Genomic DNA, 18161 nt, shown 5'->3' with positions numbered 1-18161 from the left:
CTTTAACTGAAAACTCAGCCAATTAGGCCCCTCCATGGGTGGCATCTGATTGGCTAAGATATATGGCATACAGGGAAGCCTTCTTGTTGATATAGAAGCAATCAGGTCTCCATGATGGTGGTGTGGGGTGCCAAAGACCTGACAATCATTGACAACCATTTTCAGATTATCAGTAGTGCCAGCAGCATATAAATGGTTAAAGTGCTGAGATTCGTACTATTTTCTGTCTCATCCTTTGAAACAGGAGGCTGACTCTGTTTAATTGCCAGCTACTTCAGATGGCATGGGTACAACCCCTGAATCCGTTACCTGTGCCATCTCTTTGATGTAACTGCGCATCAGATTGCAGTAAATCACTTGCAATCTTTATGTACAGTTTTGTCATTTTGATGGAAGGGGTAACATACCAGCATTCATTTTCACATCACTTTACAGATATTAACATCACTGTTGGAGTGTGAGAGGAAATTGGTGAACCTGGAGGAAACTAACGCAAATATGGGGAAAACATACAAACTCCTTGCAAATGCTGTCATTGGTGGGATTTGAATCCAGTACCCGAGCGTCATAAGGCTACATTGCTAACCACTCAGCCACCATGCTTTAGTTTAATAACTACTGGACTTTGAAATTAGTAAAATAACTAGTTTAGTAAATGTGAAGTAGGCATATCTTACTTGTTTTTAACATATTATATATTCAATAATGTGAAGTTCTTGTGCACATAGTTTATCCACATGAATCCCTGTGTACCTCAGCCCAGACCAGAAATCAAATATGAGGACCAGCACACCTGTTAATTTAAGTGTAATAAGAAGGTGCAATAGATGAATGAATAAGACGAAAGTTGAAACGAATTGATCGTGCCTTTCCCACTAGTGTGTCATAGGGCTGGTTGCAATATGTTGGTCTTTTTCACTCTTATGGAATAAAAGTTATTTTTTAGTAACATACGCCATTAGCTGGATTTTTCTCTTTTGGATTTTGCTGTCGCTGCTTCACCCTTGCCCGTGTGAGGCGTTGGCTTGCAAACAGGTCAAAACACTTGGACTGGTAAGCTGACTCTTTCCTATATTCCTTAATAGGAAGGTGCACTTATATGTTGTGGCCATCAATAAACAAAACCGAGAATAAAAAATGAGGCACAATCACACTGCAGTATGTGAACAGTAGCAACACAAGTATAACACATAGGGTACTTAGTCAACTCGACACCCTTTTGACCAAAAAGATGATAATGCCATTCCACCGTGACACTTGTGGATGTCAAGCTCTCATACCATTCTCATGGAGCCTATTTCTGACAGGTTGAGCAGATCTGCTGGAGATCATTTTGCAGGGCTCTGGCACTAGTCCTCCTGTTCCTTCTTGCAAAAAAGGAGGAGATAGTGGTCTTGCTGCTGAACTGTTGTCCTCCCATGGCCCCCTCCACCTCTCCTAGTGACCCGGCCTGTCTCCTGGTATCTGCTCCATGCTATGGACACTGTGCTGACAGACACCATTACCCTTCTTGCAACAGCTTGCACTGATGTGCCATCCTGCATGAGCTGCACCACCTGAGCAACTTCTGCCTCATGCTACTGTACCTCTACGGGTGAAAGCAATAACAAGATGTGGAAGTGACCACAAAAGCCAAAAAGAATGAAAAAAGAGAACTAGTTTGTAGTCACTCCCTGCAGAATCACTCCTTTATAGGGGGTTTTGTGCTTATTGCCTATCATTTCTACCTGTTGTCTGTTCCATTTGCACAACTGCAGTATAAATTGACAATCAGTATTGCTTCATAACTGGACAGGTTGATTTCACCGAAGTGTGATTGATTTGGAGTTACATTGTGTTGTTTACGAGTTACCTTTATTTTTTTGAGTAGTGTATATATCCCAGAGCAAACATAATGTCAGGACTCTGAACATTTTTTATTACCTTTTGTGCATTACTGCCCTTTTCCAAGATGGCGTCTTTGGTCTCATGTGAACTGTGTCTTCCTGCTATAAAACTCCACCCCAGCCTTCAGTCTGTGCTAGAGTATTCTGCCTTGCATCCAGCTCCTGACCTCTGATTACTCCCTGGCTATATATCTGCTCCTGTGAACCTGTGTGGTGATCCTGCTACTCTGCTCTGAGTTCCTGCTGCATACACAAGTTTCCAGTAATCCTCCTTCATCTGCTGCTCTTGTTTACTTCCATCTGCATTTGCTGGACATGTAAGCTGTTGCTGCTCTGCATAGACCTGAGACTATTAACCAGGCCTATCTGGTTGAGCTAAGATATTATATGAACTGCCTTATAAGCATATCTATCTGTGTTTGGACTAAGACAAGGATTTATTCGTGTCACGTATCCTCAAGAATAACTGTGCTTCATAGACTTTCTGCTTGATTGCATTTTCCTCTAAAGTTTCCTATAGACTGCTAAGCTGCATTTAATATTTGCACCAAGTGTTGTGGACTTGAGTTTCTCTCTGCACCTGTTTGAATCACCGTGTGATAATATAGACGTTACCACTTAGAAAACTGTGTCCTGTAGTTGTCTTGTTCCACGCAAAGTCTCCTGAGTTATCCCCTATAATTATTACAGGATACTCTAGCCATAAAAAAAAAATAAGGAGACTGCTGGAACAATGACTGCAGAAAGCAGATTAGAGCAGGTGTTTTCCATAATTAGATCACTGCAGAAAGATGTGCAAGGTCTGCAAAAGAAGTTTGGAAGCTTTGACCGCAATCAACAAGTGTTTGGACAAACTTTGCAGGACTTAAGCAACCGCATGGCAGCCCAGGAAAACAAACTTGCTGGCATAGAGTCCCAGTATGGACTGGCTTTTCAGGACATAAGCACGCAAATAGCTGCACAAGTGACTTTACCCTCTGGGCAACCACCACCAGCTAGCCCACCTAAGTTGCCCCCATTCAGATTTAATGGTGATCGCGACAAATTTCGTGGCTTTGTGAATCAATGTATGCTATATTTTGATGTGCATGCTGACCGTTTTCCTACTGATAGATCCAAAGTATTGTGTGTAATAATGCTACTAACCTCATGAGCGCTCGCCTGGGCGAATCCGATGATTGAGTCTCGTGACTCATGGTTAAATGACTTGGATGATTTCTTGGCCACTATGGCATTAATGTTTGATGACCCTAATCGCCGTGCAACTGCTGAATCCGCTTTGTTGTCTTTACGCCAGGCAAAACGTTCTGTTATTGAGTAGGCTACTGAATTCAGGAGATTGGCGGTAGATACCAATTGGGACAGTTATGCACAATTGCCTATTTTTAAAAGGGGTCTGTCTAGTATTATAAAAGATGAACTAGCTCTCTTTGAGTCACCACAAGAGCTAGAGACATTTATACAGCATTGTGTGCGCATAGACATTCGCCTTACTGAGCGTAGGCAGGAGAAATTTGCTGCATATAACCGTGTTTCTAACTTTTCCCTTCCTTCCAAAGAGCCTGCAGTTAAAACCTCTCGGGAGGTGGAGGAGATGCCCATGCAAATTGATTCCGTTCAGAGGCGTGAGATCAATGAGCGCCAGGAGCATCGCCTTTGTGAATGTCTATGTTTCTACTGCAGCTAGTCTGACCACTTCTTGATCAATTGTCCTAAGTGTCCTAGACGGCCTAACAAGGTGCCAGCAGCAATAGGGGAGTATGACAATTGTGATGATAAATCTGACATCTCTGAATGTAGCCTGCCTTTAAACGCTGTATTCCATTCACTTTCTATGACTTCACCCCCCAAGGAGCTGAAGGAAAAGAACTCTCACTGTTCTCTCCCTATTAAGATCCTGTGTTCAGGACAGTGGATTTCCAGTGCAGCTATGATTGACTCTGGTGCAGGTTGCAATTTCATGGATATCGCATTTGCCAAGGAACATGGTATTGAAATTCAGCAAAGAACCTCTCCAACTACCATGGAAACAGTGGATGGGTCACCTTTAATCTCTCGACCTGTGGATCAGGAGACCGTACCCCTTGAAATTTTGTTGGAGCCTGGAGAAACCAGGTCCAGGATCGTCCTGAGGCCACTTCTAAGGAGGGAGTAATGTCAGGACTCTGAACATTTTTTATTACCTTTTGTGCATTACTGCCCTTTTCCAAGATGGCGTCTTTGGTCTCATGTGCACTGTGTATTCCTGCTATAACACTCCACCCCAGCCTTCAGTCTGTGCTAGAGTATTCTGCCTTGCATCCAGCTCCTGACCTCTGATTACTCCCTGGCTATATACCTGCTCCTGTGAACCTGTGTGGTGATCCTGCTACTCTGCTCTGAGTTCCTGCTGCATACACAAGTTTCCAGTAATCCTCCTTCATCTGCTGCTCGTGTTTACTTCCATCTGCATTTGCTGGACATGTAAGCTGTTGCTGCTCTGCAAAGACCTGAGACTATTTACCAGGCCTCCCTGGTTGAGCCAAGATATTATTTGAACTGCCTTATAAGCATATCTATCTGTTTTTGGACTAAGACAAGGATTTATTTGTGTCAAGTATCCTCAAGAATAACTGTGCTTCATAGACTTTCTGCTTGATTGTATTTTCCTCTGAAGTTTCCTATAGACTGTTAAGCTGCATTTAATATTTGCACCAAGTGTTGTGGACTTGAGTTTCGCTCTGCACCTGTTTGAATCACCATGTGATAATATAGACTTTACCACTTATAAAATTGTGTCCTGTAGTTGTCTTGTTCCACGCAAAGAGTCTCCTGAGTTATCCCCTATAATTATTACACATATTATACTACAAAAACGCACTCATTACACCAAATTATAAAAAAATATAGCTTTATTAATCTTCAATAGTAATAAGTCTTAAAAAGTGAGCTCCTCAATGGATAATATAGCATTATAACCAGATATGTAGGATGCTATGTTCTTAAAGAGCATAATACTAGGCTATTAGCTTTAATCTGCATTACACATTGTAGTCCACAAATGACCAGAAAATGTATTCTTTATCTGATAGTTTTTTTTACATATGCTGCGTGATGCAGCTACCAGGAGTGACAAAATTATCAAATCAAGGGGGCACTTAACAACAGTATAGATGTTGTGCATTACTGTAATTTTTATTATGTGCTGGTTCTGATCAGGGTTGCCAACCATCTATAAATTCCAAGACAGTCTTCAAAAATAGGGCAGTTTGTTCCCGTGATTTTTTTAAGGTTGGATCAATTTGTAGAGATTTTTATGACTGTAATTATCATTTTACAGTTCACAGTGAATGCAGCTAACATCCTTGTATCAGAATTATGGGCTGTAGACATGTGGTTTTCCAGTGTGTCTATAAAAAATGTTCACTGTCTGTGATATTTCTATACATTGTCCAGAAAACAGAAAAAAGAAGCAAATTGGCAACCCTGGTTCTGATTGATAATGTGTCAATTGAATGGAGGTTTCTGCTGGGATGATGCCAATTCCCAGATGAAGGTTCCACCAAAATGCACATATGAGGCAGTGTCATCATATCTTTCTGCTGAAAAAGAGCATGAACTACACCTCCAAAAATCATATATTGATCTAATGCCACTAGGCAAAAATATATATCTGAACATGAGGTTCTTAGTTTAACATTCTGATCAGACTGTATGAAGCCCACTGCCATGTCACGGCAAACCTATTAGTGGGTCCCTATCACCCTAACGACGAGTCATGCGTTGACCACAGCCGCAGCGACAATGCGTCGGCAGGGAGGACGGCTTGGTGCCTCACAGCGCCCATGCTGCAAGACTGAGTCCCCATGACTCCAGACGGCACCACCGGCACAAAACCACATTAACAATGGCCGCCACACAGCACCAACACTAATGAAAGAAGCATTGAAACTCACTTTGCTCAAGTTCTCCAGTGTGAGCAAAACTGGGCTAGACCCTTTTCTTTGCAGTCTCCTGCTAACTAAAATCACTTGTACCAAATGGGAGGAGTGCACATCCAAAGAAAAAAGGGACAGATCATGCAATATGCTGAAAAAGGGAATGGACAATACCTCCAAAAATCATACATTGATCTAATGACGCTAGGCAAAAATATATATAACTAAACTTATCTTTATTATCTTCTGTTATACTGTCATATATTAATTAATGCACTTTATATTAGCAGGCTATGCATTTTACCTTTTGTGTCACCCCTAATGCCTCCTAGATTGTAAGCTCGTGATCAGGACCCTCACATTTCTTGATATTTGTTAAACTACGTATTATTCTGTAATGTCTTTATTTTCTGTACATTTACTCTTTGAATTGTAAAGTATTATATTGCTTTTATAGAAATAAAAATTATTATGCATTTGACCTGTGTGTTCATTTATTTGATACTTAAATTACTATAGTTTATTGGGCATATATTAATACTTATTATAAGTACTCTATATTCTGTATACTTAAAGAAAAAATCTAGTTTTATTTAAAAAATATAATTGTGTGTTTACCTATTTTAGATAGATACTGATTGCTTTGAAAGTCAGTATCTACCTAAAAACCTTTGTTTTTTTAACTAGACGAGATAATGATAAATCACAACAGATATATATATATATATATATATATATATATATATATATATATATATCTATTAAGAGACTTGCTTCTTATATTTGTTTCTTTTGGGTGTATGTACAGGGGTGCAGAGGTAGCAGTCACTTTTTTTTATATAGCACGTATGTACAGTTGTTATTGTATTTTTAGCTTAAAGTCAAAGGAAGACTTTCTCCATCTGATATTGAACAACCAAAATAGAAATATTAATGTGTATTGATTGTTTTCAATTTTTGTCTGATATAAGAACCAGTCATAACATAACATATATAAATGCAAAAAAAGTTAATAAAAACTAGTTATCTTGAACTCATTACAAGGGAAACTTTACATGTGAAATGATTCTGTTTGCCGTATGCAGTTTATATGCATTTTTATGCATGTAGATTCTATAATGTATACTGTATAAAAAAGTTCCAAACCAACTAAATCTCTTTCTTTCACAATACTGCTGCATCAATGTAAAGCCTAATTCCTTTCATGGATTCCAGTCAGGTGTGGATGAAATAGAAGATCCATTGAGCAAAGTTTTTGATTTTTATCAATAGATTTTCAGTTCAATTCCAAATATTACAAGAGACCTTCCAGGACGAACAAGCAAATGCTGGGCATCTCTTCAAAGCCTTTAGTGCACTTAACAGTTAACAGTTCTCCACCTTAGGTCTCCATATTTAGATGCTTTCTTGACCATTTCTTGACTATTTCCATCCAAGTCCATGTAAGGGTAAAATAATCTCATAACATCTGGCTTACAGCATCAGGTTTGTTGTCTTCTGAGACAGAGTCGTCTTCTTTGTCAATTTTATTGCATAAATCCTCATTGTCTTTCAAGCTGAATAAACGCCGTAGTGTGCTTGGCCTCATTACGTGTATGAGCAAAAGTATGATGCTGATAATAAGGCAAAATATACCTAAAATAGAAGAGAAAATGGTATTATATAATTGATAGCATCTTGCCATATAAAAACAATTAGCACTGGTCTATAAAACCAGAGATAACCAGATTGTTTAATATATTTCTAAAGAGACTAGATGGAGGCCCGATGCTATCACATTGGGAGGATGGTGACGTGCCGGTGGGGGCATGCTGCAAAACCTGCCCCATCGGCACGTCACCACCCTCCCAATGCGATAGCATCGGGCCTCCATCATAGTATACGATATTTACTCCTGTCCTCTCACCATCTCCGCCGCTCTCCGCTCCTTGCATCTCCGCACTCAGGAGCCCCGAGATCAGCAGTGCGGAAAGCAGCATCTCCGGGATCCATCTGCCATGCCTGCTTTCATCCATGTGAGCGGCGATGAGCACTCTGTCCCGCCAACATGGCCACCGCCGCTAGGATTGTTGGTGGGAGTAGTGAGGGGAGACGGGGGGCTGTGGAGGGGAGCGATGGAGTGGAGCAGGAGGAGCGAGGTGAGACGGGGAGCGATGGAGAGGAGCAAGGGGAGACGGGGAGCGATGGACAGAAGAGAGGGGAGATAGGGAGTGACGGACAGAAGAGAGGGGAGCGACGGAGAGGAGCGAGGGGAGATGGGGGAGCAACAGACAGAAGAGAGGGGAGACGGGGAGCAATGGACAGGCTGGTACCACCATTGGGTGCCATATTGGAATACCCATCGCTTGGGTATTCCAATATGGCAGTTGGCGTACTTTCGGTGTGGCGCGGTAGATTGTGGGATTCGAGGACGTCCAGATGGAAGTGGATGACAGACAATTTAAGGTAATTATATAAATAGATTTTGATAAATATGATATAGAAATTGATTAGTTACTATGGCCAATTTCTATACTTTGCATATACTTTGTTACATATCTGCCAAAACTTTTGTTTAGAAGTAACTCATAGAAAGAGGAAACATGTTAAATGCAATATGAATAGATCAAAATAATGTAAAACATGCTTTAAGAAATATGGACTTATTAGGACAGCCCCTCATGAAATACATGGACAACATAAATTAGATTCTGGCTGTTCAATTGCAGCCTGAAATATTTTTCTCTGAAACGCTCTGGCATTTTCAAAGAAAATATAGCTAGAAGAAACTTAATCATGGCTCTCCCAATATCATTACAGGTGACTGACAGGTTTCTCTCATGGTGAGATATAATAGAATAGAAATCCGGCACTCAAAAAATCATGTAAATTAATTCATTTATTTTATGATCCCAACAAAATTATTCATAACGTTTCGGTCTTTATGACCTTCATCAGACTAGGAGACAGAAAGAAAAACAAAAGGAAAAAATCATAAATCCAAAATCCATATTACATATACAAAAAAATCATCCTACATAATACATCTATAGTGATTTCAATGATGTTCATAGTCCTGCAACAGCTATTTATATACAGTTAGGTCCATATATATTTGGACAGAGACAACATTTTTCTCATTTTGGTTATAGACATTACCACAATGAATTTTAAACAAAACAATTCAGATGCAGTTGAAGTTCAGACTTTCAGCTTTCATTTGAGGGTATCCACATTAAAATTGGATGAAGGGTTTAGGAGTTTCAGCTCCTTAACATGTGCCACCCTGTTTTTAAAGGGACCAAAAGTAATTGGACAGATTCAATAATTTTAAATAAAATGTTCATTTCTAGTACTTGGTTGAAAACCCTTTGTTGGCAATGACTGCCTGAAGTCTTGAACTCATGGACATCACCAGACGCTGTGTTTCCTCCTTTTTGATGCTCTGCCAGGCATTTACTGCGGTGGTTTTCAGTTGCTGTTTGTTTGTGGGCCTTTCTGTCTGAAGTTTAGTCTTTAACAAGTGAAATGCATGCTCAATTGGGTTGAGATCAGGTGACTGACTTGGCCATTCAAGAATATTCCACTTCTTTGCTTTAATAGACTCCTGGGTTGCTTTGGCTTCATGTTTTGGGTCATTGTCCATCTGTAGTATGAAACGACGACCAATCAGTTTTGCTGCATTTGGCTGGATCTGAGCACACAGTATGGCTCTGAATACCTCATAATTCATTTGGCTGCTTCTGTCCTGTGTCACATCATCAATAAACACTAGTGACCCAGTGCCACTGGCAGCCATGCATGCCCAAGCCATCACACTGCCTCCGCCGTGTTTTACAGATGATGTGGTATGCTTTGGATCATAAGCTGTACCAAGCCTTTGCCATACTTTTCTCTTTCCATCATTCTGGTAGAGGTTGATCTTGGTTTCATCTGTCCAAAGAATGTTCTTCCTGAACTGTGCTGGCTTTTTTAGATGTTTTTTAGCAAAGTCCAGTCTAGCCTTTTTATTCTTGACAGTTATGAGTGGCTTGCACGGTGCAGTGAACCCTCTGTATTTACTTTCATGCAGTCTTCTCTTTATGATAGATTTGGATATTGATACGCCGACCTCCGGGAGAGTGTTGGTCACTTGGTTGGCTGTTGTGAAGGGGTTTCTCTTCACCATGGAGATTATTCTGCGATCACCCACCACTGTTGTCTTCTGTGGGTGCCCAGGTCTTTTTGCATTGATGAGATCACCAGTGCTTTCTTTCCTTCTCAGGATGTATCAAACTGTACATTTTGCCACTCCTAATATTGTAGCAATTTCTCGGATGGGTTTTTTCTCTGTTTTCACAGCTTAAGAATGGCTTGTTTCACCTTCATGGAGAGCACTTTTGACCGCATGTTTACTTCATAGGAAAACCTTCCAAATGCAAGCACCACACCTCAAATCAACTCCAGGCCTTTTATCTGCTTAGTTGAGAATGACATAATGAAGGGATTGCCCACACCTGTCCATGAAATAGCCTTGGAGTCAATTGTCCAATTACTTTTGGTCCCTTTAAAAAACAGGGTGGCACAGGTTAAGGAGCTGAAACTCCTAAACTCTTCATCCAATTTTAATATGGATACCCTCAAATGAAAGCTAAAAGTCTGAACTTCAACTGCATCTGAATTGTTTTGTTTAAAATTAAATTGTGGTAATGTCTATAACCAAAATGAGAAAAATGTTGTCTCTGTCCAAATATATATGGACCTAACTGTATAAGGCTTAATTGTTCAAACCTCCGGATTCATATGCGGTAAGCTCCCCTGCCCACTAGCAGTTTCTGATGTTAGCTGAAACACGGAGATTTTTCTTTCACTGTGTATTTTTCTTTCACTGTGCTTCTTTTGGCTGAATCTTTCCTCTGCTTCTTTTTAGAACTCCGGAAGGAGTCACATGCACTTTATAGCTCTTTTTTTCTGTCACTGCATCTATTGGTAAACGTCTTATTCCTTTGTCTTACTATATGGGACATCATAGGACAGGATAGGATTATGGAAATTATGCAGAATATGATATTTATTATGAAATATACGGGGCATTGCTGCTGTGATTATCTTCTTTATAGGAATTACTTTATCATCAATTATACCTATGTCATATATCATTGAGTATTGGAATTTGATTATAAAAATGAATCGATCTTGGATCTTTTTTATTAAAATGTTGCATTTTGCCAGTCTGGAGACTAATATAAATATCTGTGAAATGTTGTGGAACAATTAAGCCTTATATATAAATAGCTGTTGCAGGACTATGAACATCATTCAAATCACTATAGATGTATTATGTAGGATCCATTGTACTTGATGAATTTTTTGTATATGTAATATGGATTTTGGATTTATGATTTTTTCCTTTTGTTTTTCTTTCTGTATCCTAGTCTGATGAAGGTCATAAAGACCGAAACGTTATGAATAATTTTGTTTGGATCATAAAATAAATGAATTAATTTACATGATTTTCTGAGTGCCGGATTTCTATTCTATTATATTGGATATAGGGGTTGGCATCCCTTCTCTGAGCACCTGATCTACTAAGGAGTGACGTGTCAGACTATTTAGATCTCTCATGGTGAGAGACCTGTCAATTAACTTTTGCATTTCTAGGAAAAACCAACCAGGGTGAAACCCTTCAGAGAAAAGTACACCTGTCTGCAACTGTACAGTCAGGATCTGATTCATTTGGGCAGCATGAATAATCTGACAAGTACCTTTTAAGAAGGGGTTGTCCAGTTACACCTTCTGGCTTACAGATATTTTTCTGCTACAGGGTACAGTTTATGCATTGTGTTAAAAAATGCTACATCTGTACTGAGCTGACTCATATTGCACATTTCATCTCAACAGTACTGTTTATGAACATAGGCAGAGTCGTTGTAAAAAAAGTGTACAATGTATAAGTACTAGATGAGGAAAATAATGCTAACTAAAATACCTGTTGCAAAGCTCAACCAGAATGAAAGTCCAAATCTTGTACGTAGAACAGTGCTTCCAAAGTGAATACTGCATTCAGGTGCCTGTCTGACGGTTGCAAATGATGTGAGCGATACTATTATGCACATTGCAGTCGCAAACAGCATGTAGATGCCATAGACCAGGAATGGCATACAGAACAGGACATTGCTGAGAATCCAGGAGCAAAATGCAGCCCTATGATAAAGGAATTATCGAAAGCATACAGTTAACTTTTCTGGACCATTACAGTCAGCCAGTCAGATTTGTATGTTACTGAGATAATTCATTGCAATTGGTATTGTCCTATAAATATCGTATATTACTTGGTATACAAGAATATTTAGCATTTGCCCAAAAATTACATTTACATTTGTCTGTAGTCTATTTTTCTAAATATGCTGCCTTTCTTATAAAACCCGAAACTGAAGCTGACAGCACAGTACACATTTTATAACTGTTCTACATTAGGTTGCACTTTTCAAACTTTCAATCTTTATATCCTTAAACCAGTTAGTCATGATATACAAAATAATTAATAAATAACATTTCCCACATGTCTACTTTACATCTTCATCATTTTTCAAATGTCATTTTGTTTTGTTAGGATGTTAGATAGGTTAAAAGTTTAGTAGTAATTTCTAATTTTTCAACAAATTTGCAAAACCTGTTTCTTTAGGGACCTATTCAGATTTCAATGGACATTGAAAGGCCTATATATTGGAAACTTCCCAATAGTGATACCATATTAAAAACCACACACCTCAAATAATTCAAAACTGCTTTCAGGAAATGTTTTAATCCTTCACGTACTACACTGGAATTAATGCAAAGTGGAATGAAAAACAATAAATGTAAATTTTACCTCTAAAATGTTGCTTTAGCCCCAATTTTTTCACTTCTGCAAGAGGTAACATCAAAAATTTTACCCCACAATTTGTTATCCACATTCTTTGGAGCAAAGCAATACCCCACATGTAGTCAAAAAGTTCTGTTTGGACACAAGTCTCAGAAGGGAAGGAGCAATATTTCCATTTTCGAACACAAATTGGCTGAAATAGATTGCAGGCACCATGTCACACTTGCAGGGTCCCTAAGATACCCAAACTGCACAAAACCCTCACAACTGACCTCATTTTAGAAACTACACCCCTCAAGCATTTTTTTAAGGGGTATAGTGAGTATTTTGATTCCAACAGTACCACACATAATTTACTAACAATAGGTCGGCAATGGCATATAGAATATGTCATCATATCTTCATCATTCTTTTTTTTAACTTTGAAAAAACCCAACCCTAAACCTAAGCCCAACCCTAAGTCTAAGCTCAACTGCAAAAAGTCAAAAAAATAAAAATTATAATATAAAAAAAATGTAATCTAAGGGGATCATACAGGGATGATTTACTAATTATTGGGCTTTTGATCACTGTGATAAGGTCTATCACAGTGATCAAATTGGAACCAATAAGAAAAATCCCTAATGTTGCTGGTTACCGGCAGGCAGATCTAGGCCATATTCCTTCATGAAGAGAAGGTGGAGGGCCGAGGGATAGCGGAGGTACCGAGAGGGGCTTGGGGACATCCTTTCTCTCTCCTCTGACATATTATTTAATGTCAGAAGAGAGAGAAATTATTTTAATAGTGGATTACATTTTTTTATGTGATCACTGTTATTTATTGAATAGCGGCAATCACATGATTGGGAACCAGGAAAACCGTATGTAATTGTGTTCTCCAGGGTGTCAGTTACCCCTGTAGCTGAGATTCAGAAAATTTTTGGATTCTGCAAGTCACTATATCCTTATTTCTGATTGCTGTTTTAAAACGGCGGTGAGGGAATAAGACTCTTTATCATCCGCCATTTTAATGCGTATCAGAGGTCATTAAGGGGTTAAAGGCAAAAAATAACAATCTCTATTCTGCATGGGTTAGACATAAAAAATTTCAAAAGGGTATTATACAGGAGAATGTATTACAACATTTAAAGACAGAGAAAAGGGTATGTATGGTCGAACAAACACAGTATTTCTCTACTGAAGCCTGTGTCCCCATCCACTACAATATGATATATTTTTCATGGTTCCAATAGAGTATGAAGCTTCCAAAATTTCCCCCCACTCAGTATGATATTTCCACACTGAATTCTTCCTCAGTACCCCAACAATCACAGTCTGATGTACCTATAATATTTGTAACAATATATGATCCAACAACAGTGACCCTAATACAGTATGCTGTCCTCAGTGACCCCAGCACAGTATAATGCTTTCAGAACTCACTAACAATATAATGCCTCATTTGCCCCCACACAAATGACATGACTGTCACCATAGTAAACCTACACACAGTATGATATCTCCACACTTCACACAGTTTGATGCCTCCACAGTACATTCATCCACACACAGTATGATGTCACCCATTCCTTCATCCACAGTATGATGTCCACATAGCCCCCCTCAGTGTTTTGTGACAGTGTCCCTCAGCACCTCCCACAGCACATTCTTTCACGCAAAGTGGGATGGCTTCATAAGCCCCCACACAATATGATGACCTCACACACTGTATCATGCCATGACCTCTGTTCATCAACTCATGTTATCCATTAGTGTCCACTTTTATCAATGGTATAATTGTTGGAATATATAACAGCTGCAAGTTAATGCTGTGGAAGGACTATCTTGAATCTGCTGACAGCTGAAATTCTGCAACAATGGATGGAATACAGAAAGAGTTGACCAAGCAGAAATCTGACTATCTCACTGAATGGCAGACCATAAAATACATTGGCAAATTGGGTGTGGCAGCTCCTTATAAAACAAATTAAAATGTTAATAATACAGTGGACACCTAAGCTTGGAACCCCTTCTATTATAACCATAACCCAAAATGTAATTGGAATTAAATTATTAGGTGTATTCTGAATCCTGTTGAGGCAACTCAAATTGATTATTGAAACATATGTGTTTGTAAATGTCATAGTAACCACGGGGAAAAAGGTTCTAACTATGAGAAATCTGCACAAACCCCACTCAGTTCCTGTACAGACTATAGTATCCAGTAACACAGGCCCTAGAGGCTTCAGTGCAACCTAGATAAACTCTGAAGGTAAAAACTAGAGAAGATAACTTGGACCTGGCTCCCTAAAAGACCGTCGACAGTATCACGTGTCTTCTAAGGAATTGAGCGAGATTGCAGTGTAAGCAAGAAACCTCAAAATACACTTATCTGACTGGCCTAGGTACTCACAAGTAGAACTAAAACTCCAAGCAGAATCCACTAAAGATTACCACCAGCACAGGAGACCTGCAGGGTTGGGGTTTAAATGGTAGCACCTGCAGTGTGATAGGAGAGGCTAGATGGCAAATGAAAACACCTGCTGTCCGAAAGTACCCGACAAAGGCAAAAGATAATGAGAGCCAGTTCAGGGACAGAACCTGCTTACCACATTATTGCCGAGGAGTAGTATGTAGATATGCAGTATTGCTGATGTAGCCTACATGGGCTATTGCTGTTGAATTTTTCAGCTACATACATTACAGGACTTGGAAGACCCTTTTCTAATCCTTCACGGTAATCTATATCATAATGAGTTCTTGTCTCCCAAGAAAACCATTCATTGTAATTGATGGTTTCATTCAGTTGGTGCACTGGATTTCCTGCAAAGAAATTAACAATTGAAATCATAAAAAGCTCATGAAAGCACATTTTTGCTTGGACGAGGGTATTGTATCGCTATGAAGTTGCCATATAATATTGTTAACCTTAACCTTTGCTTTTTGTATAGTAATCTTCAACATTCTCTATCTTAATGGGGTTGTCCATATCAACTAAGTTTCTTCTCTGGCTGCAGTTTCTTATAAAACAACAAACTGAGCTGTAATCACCTTACATTGATCCACAGGAGAGTCTTTGCCTCTGCTCCAGATGACTGGCTTTGCCTGTGTAGACAGAATGTCCTCTTCAGAGACACTAAGGTCATTGATTGGCTGCCACGCTGTCGAAATGATGGCACTGCAGCCAATGACAGGAACCAGGGGTGGAGGCTCACTAGTGAACACGAGGACGGTAAGTACACTGCGGTTTGTTGTTTTTTATTATAGTAAACTGAGGCCAGGCAAGTGATAGATGCTACTGCGGATGAGCCGGCGGCGGTGCCACTTTACTGTAGTTATTTTTTCCACATATACAATATGAAATGCGCAAGCACAGTATGTAAAATAGGAGGCAGGTCACTGAAGGATCAGTGACCTGTCATTTAATCCCATAAGTATGAATATGAGAATAGGATACCAAATAAAGACCGACCACAGGCCGCCCCAGAGCACGAGAATCTCATTAACTGAAAACTACAAATAAACAACAACCACAAGATGGATTTAATCAACCAAGATATCATTTTAATCAGTGTAAAGGCATCGACCTGACAGCATATGTAGTTTACTACAGGTACCTTCACACGAAGCGACGCTGCAGCGATAGCGACAACGATGCCGATCGCTGCAGCGTTGCTGTTTGGTCGCTGGAGAGCTGTCACACAGACTGCTCTCCAGCGACCAACGATGCCGAGGTCCTTGGGTAACCAGGGTAAACATTGGGTTGCTAAGCGCAGGGCCGCGATTAGTAACCCGATGTTCACCCTGGTTACCAGCGTAAAAGTAAAAATAACAAACAGTACATACTCACCTGCGCGTCCCCCGGCGTCCGCTTCCTGTACTGTGTGAGCGCCGGCCCTAACAGCAGAGCGGTGACGTCACCGCTGTGCTTTTACTTTCACTTTAGGGCCGGCGCTCAGTCAGAGCAGGAAGCCGACGGCAGGGGACGCGCAGGTGAGTATGTACTGTTTGTTATTTTTACTTTTACGCTGGTAACCAGGGTAAACATTGGGTTACTAAGCGCGGCCCTGCGCTTAGTAACCCGATATTTACCCTGGTTACCAGCGTAAAACATCGCTGGTATCGTTGCTTTTGGTGCCAAACCTGACGATACACGCCGGTCTGACGACCAAATAAAGTTCTGAACTTTATTCAACGACCAGCGATATCACAGCAGGATCCAGATCGCTGCTGCGTGTCAAACACAACGATATCGCTATCCAGGACGCTGCAACGTCACGGATCGTTGTCGTTCTCGTTGTAAAGTCGTTTCGTGTGAAGGTACCTTACGAAAAATCCTGATGACAGGTTTACTTTAACTATCTTAAGCAATTTAATAACAAGAGAATAACCTGTTTAAGTAGTTTGCAGTGAAATCTCTTTTAACACTTATTTCTGATTTCTTCATTTCAAAGTGACTCTGTACTCTGCTCTGCCCCCGCATTTCTAATTTAAAGAGTATTCTCAACTCGCCCTCGAGCAGCTCAGAGCAACGCAATCTCCTTACTTCCTAATTTCTGCAGGGTTGGCACTCCTCCTGGAGTGACAGTTCTGGAGTAGTCAGTAGGGTTGAGCGACTTTTATTTTTATAGGATCGGGTCGGGTTTCACGAAACCCGACTTTCTCAAACGTCGGGTCGAGTGAAATCGTCCGATCCTATAAAATAGTCACCCTCGGACGCGCCCTGCTTCTTTCCGGCAGCCTTCCTTCCTAAGAATGAGCGCGTGAAGGACCTTAGATGACGTCGTGGCTTGTCCATGTGACCGCTCGCGACCAATCACAAGCCGCGACGTCACCGCAGGTCATTCACGCGCTCATTCTTAGGAAGGAAGCCTGCCGGTTAGTACCAGGGCACGTCCGAGGGTGAGTATATCAATATTTTTTATTTTGATTCTTTATTTAACACTTAAATGTGGATTCCGATACCGATTCCCGATATCGCAAACATATCGGAACTCGGTATCGGAATTCCGATACCAGATTCAGAAGATCGCCGACCTCATGGCCGACCCCACACAGGGGTCGGGTCGGGTTTCATGAAACTTTGCATGAGACTTTGCCAAAAGTCAGCGACTTCTGAAAATGGCTGACCCGTTTCGCTCAACCCTAGTGGTCAGTCCAAGTTTTGTTCTAACATATTCAGCTATCAGTGGTATGTAGTCAGTCTACATTGCTATCACTATATTTGCAAATAGATATAATAGGGCATTTGAAAAAGCATGCAGCTTGGGACAATTAGAGCGAACCTTGATAACGTGATCTAATCTGAAAGTGACAGATGGTGGTGTTTGGTAATTTTGCAAGATTAATAGCAGTGCTTATTAGGAGCTGAGAGATAGAGGAAGGGAGATAAACAGTTAAAATGCAGTATAGAAATCAATGGCTGAATAGAGGTGGCTGGTATGTTAGGAGTTAACCTCTCTTCTTTAATATAGCTACGGTGCACACTCAGCCAGGGTCTGGGCAGACACTGGTGGCGGATCTCTATGGAATCCAGTTGTACACTATGAAATATAA

The 18161-nt window shown here is 40.2% G+C and overlaps 1 protein-coding gene across 2 annotated transcripts in view; it reads right to left on the bottom strand.

Moving 5' to 3' along the window:
• Positions 1–6576: 6576 nt before the first annotated feature.
• The window catches only part of DUOXA1 (dual oxidase maturation factor 1), a 28297-nt gene continuing 16712 nt past the window's right edge, over positions 6577–18161 (bottom strand). For both annotated transcript variants that reach the window (XM_077260976.1, XM_077260975.1), the window contains 3 exons: positions 15215–15428; positions 11751–11965; positions 6577–7438 (listed from right to left, as the gene is read on the bottom strand). In XM_077260976.1, the coding sequence (XP_077117091.1) occupies positions 7263–7438; positions 11751–11965; positions 15215–15428 (605 nt within the window). In that variant the 3' untranslated portion in view covers positions 6577–7262. The remainder of the gene's footprint in view (positions 7439–11750; positions 11966–15214; positions 15429–18161) is intronic.

Source organism: Ranitomeya variabilis, chromosome 5 (assembly GCF_051348905.1).
Source record: "Ranitomeya variabilis isolate aRanVar5 chromosome 5, aRanVar5.hap1, whole genome shotgun sequence".
NCBI classification, from domain to species: Eukaryota; Metazoa; Chordata; class Amphibia; order Anura; family Dendrobatidae; genus Ranitomeya; species Ranitomeya variabilis.
This window is presented reverse-complemented; position numbering and strand designations above follow the sequence as displayed.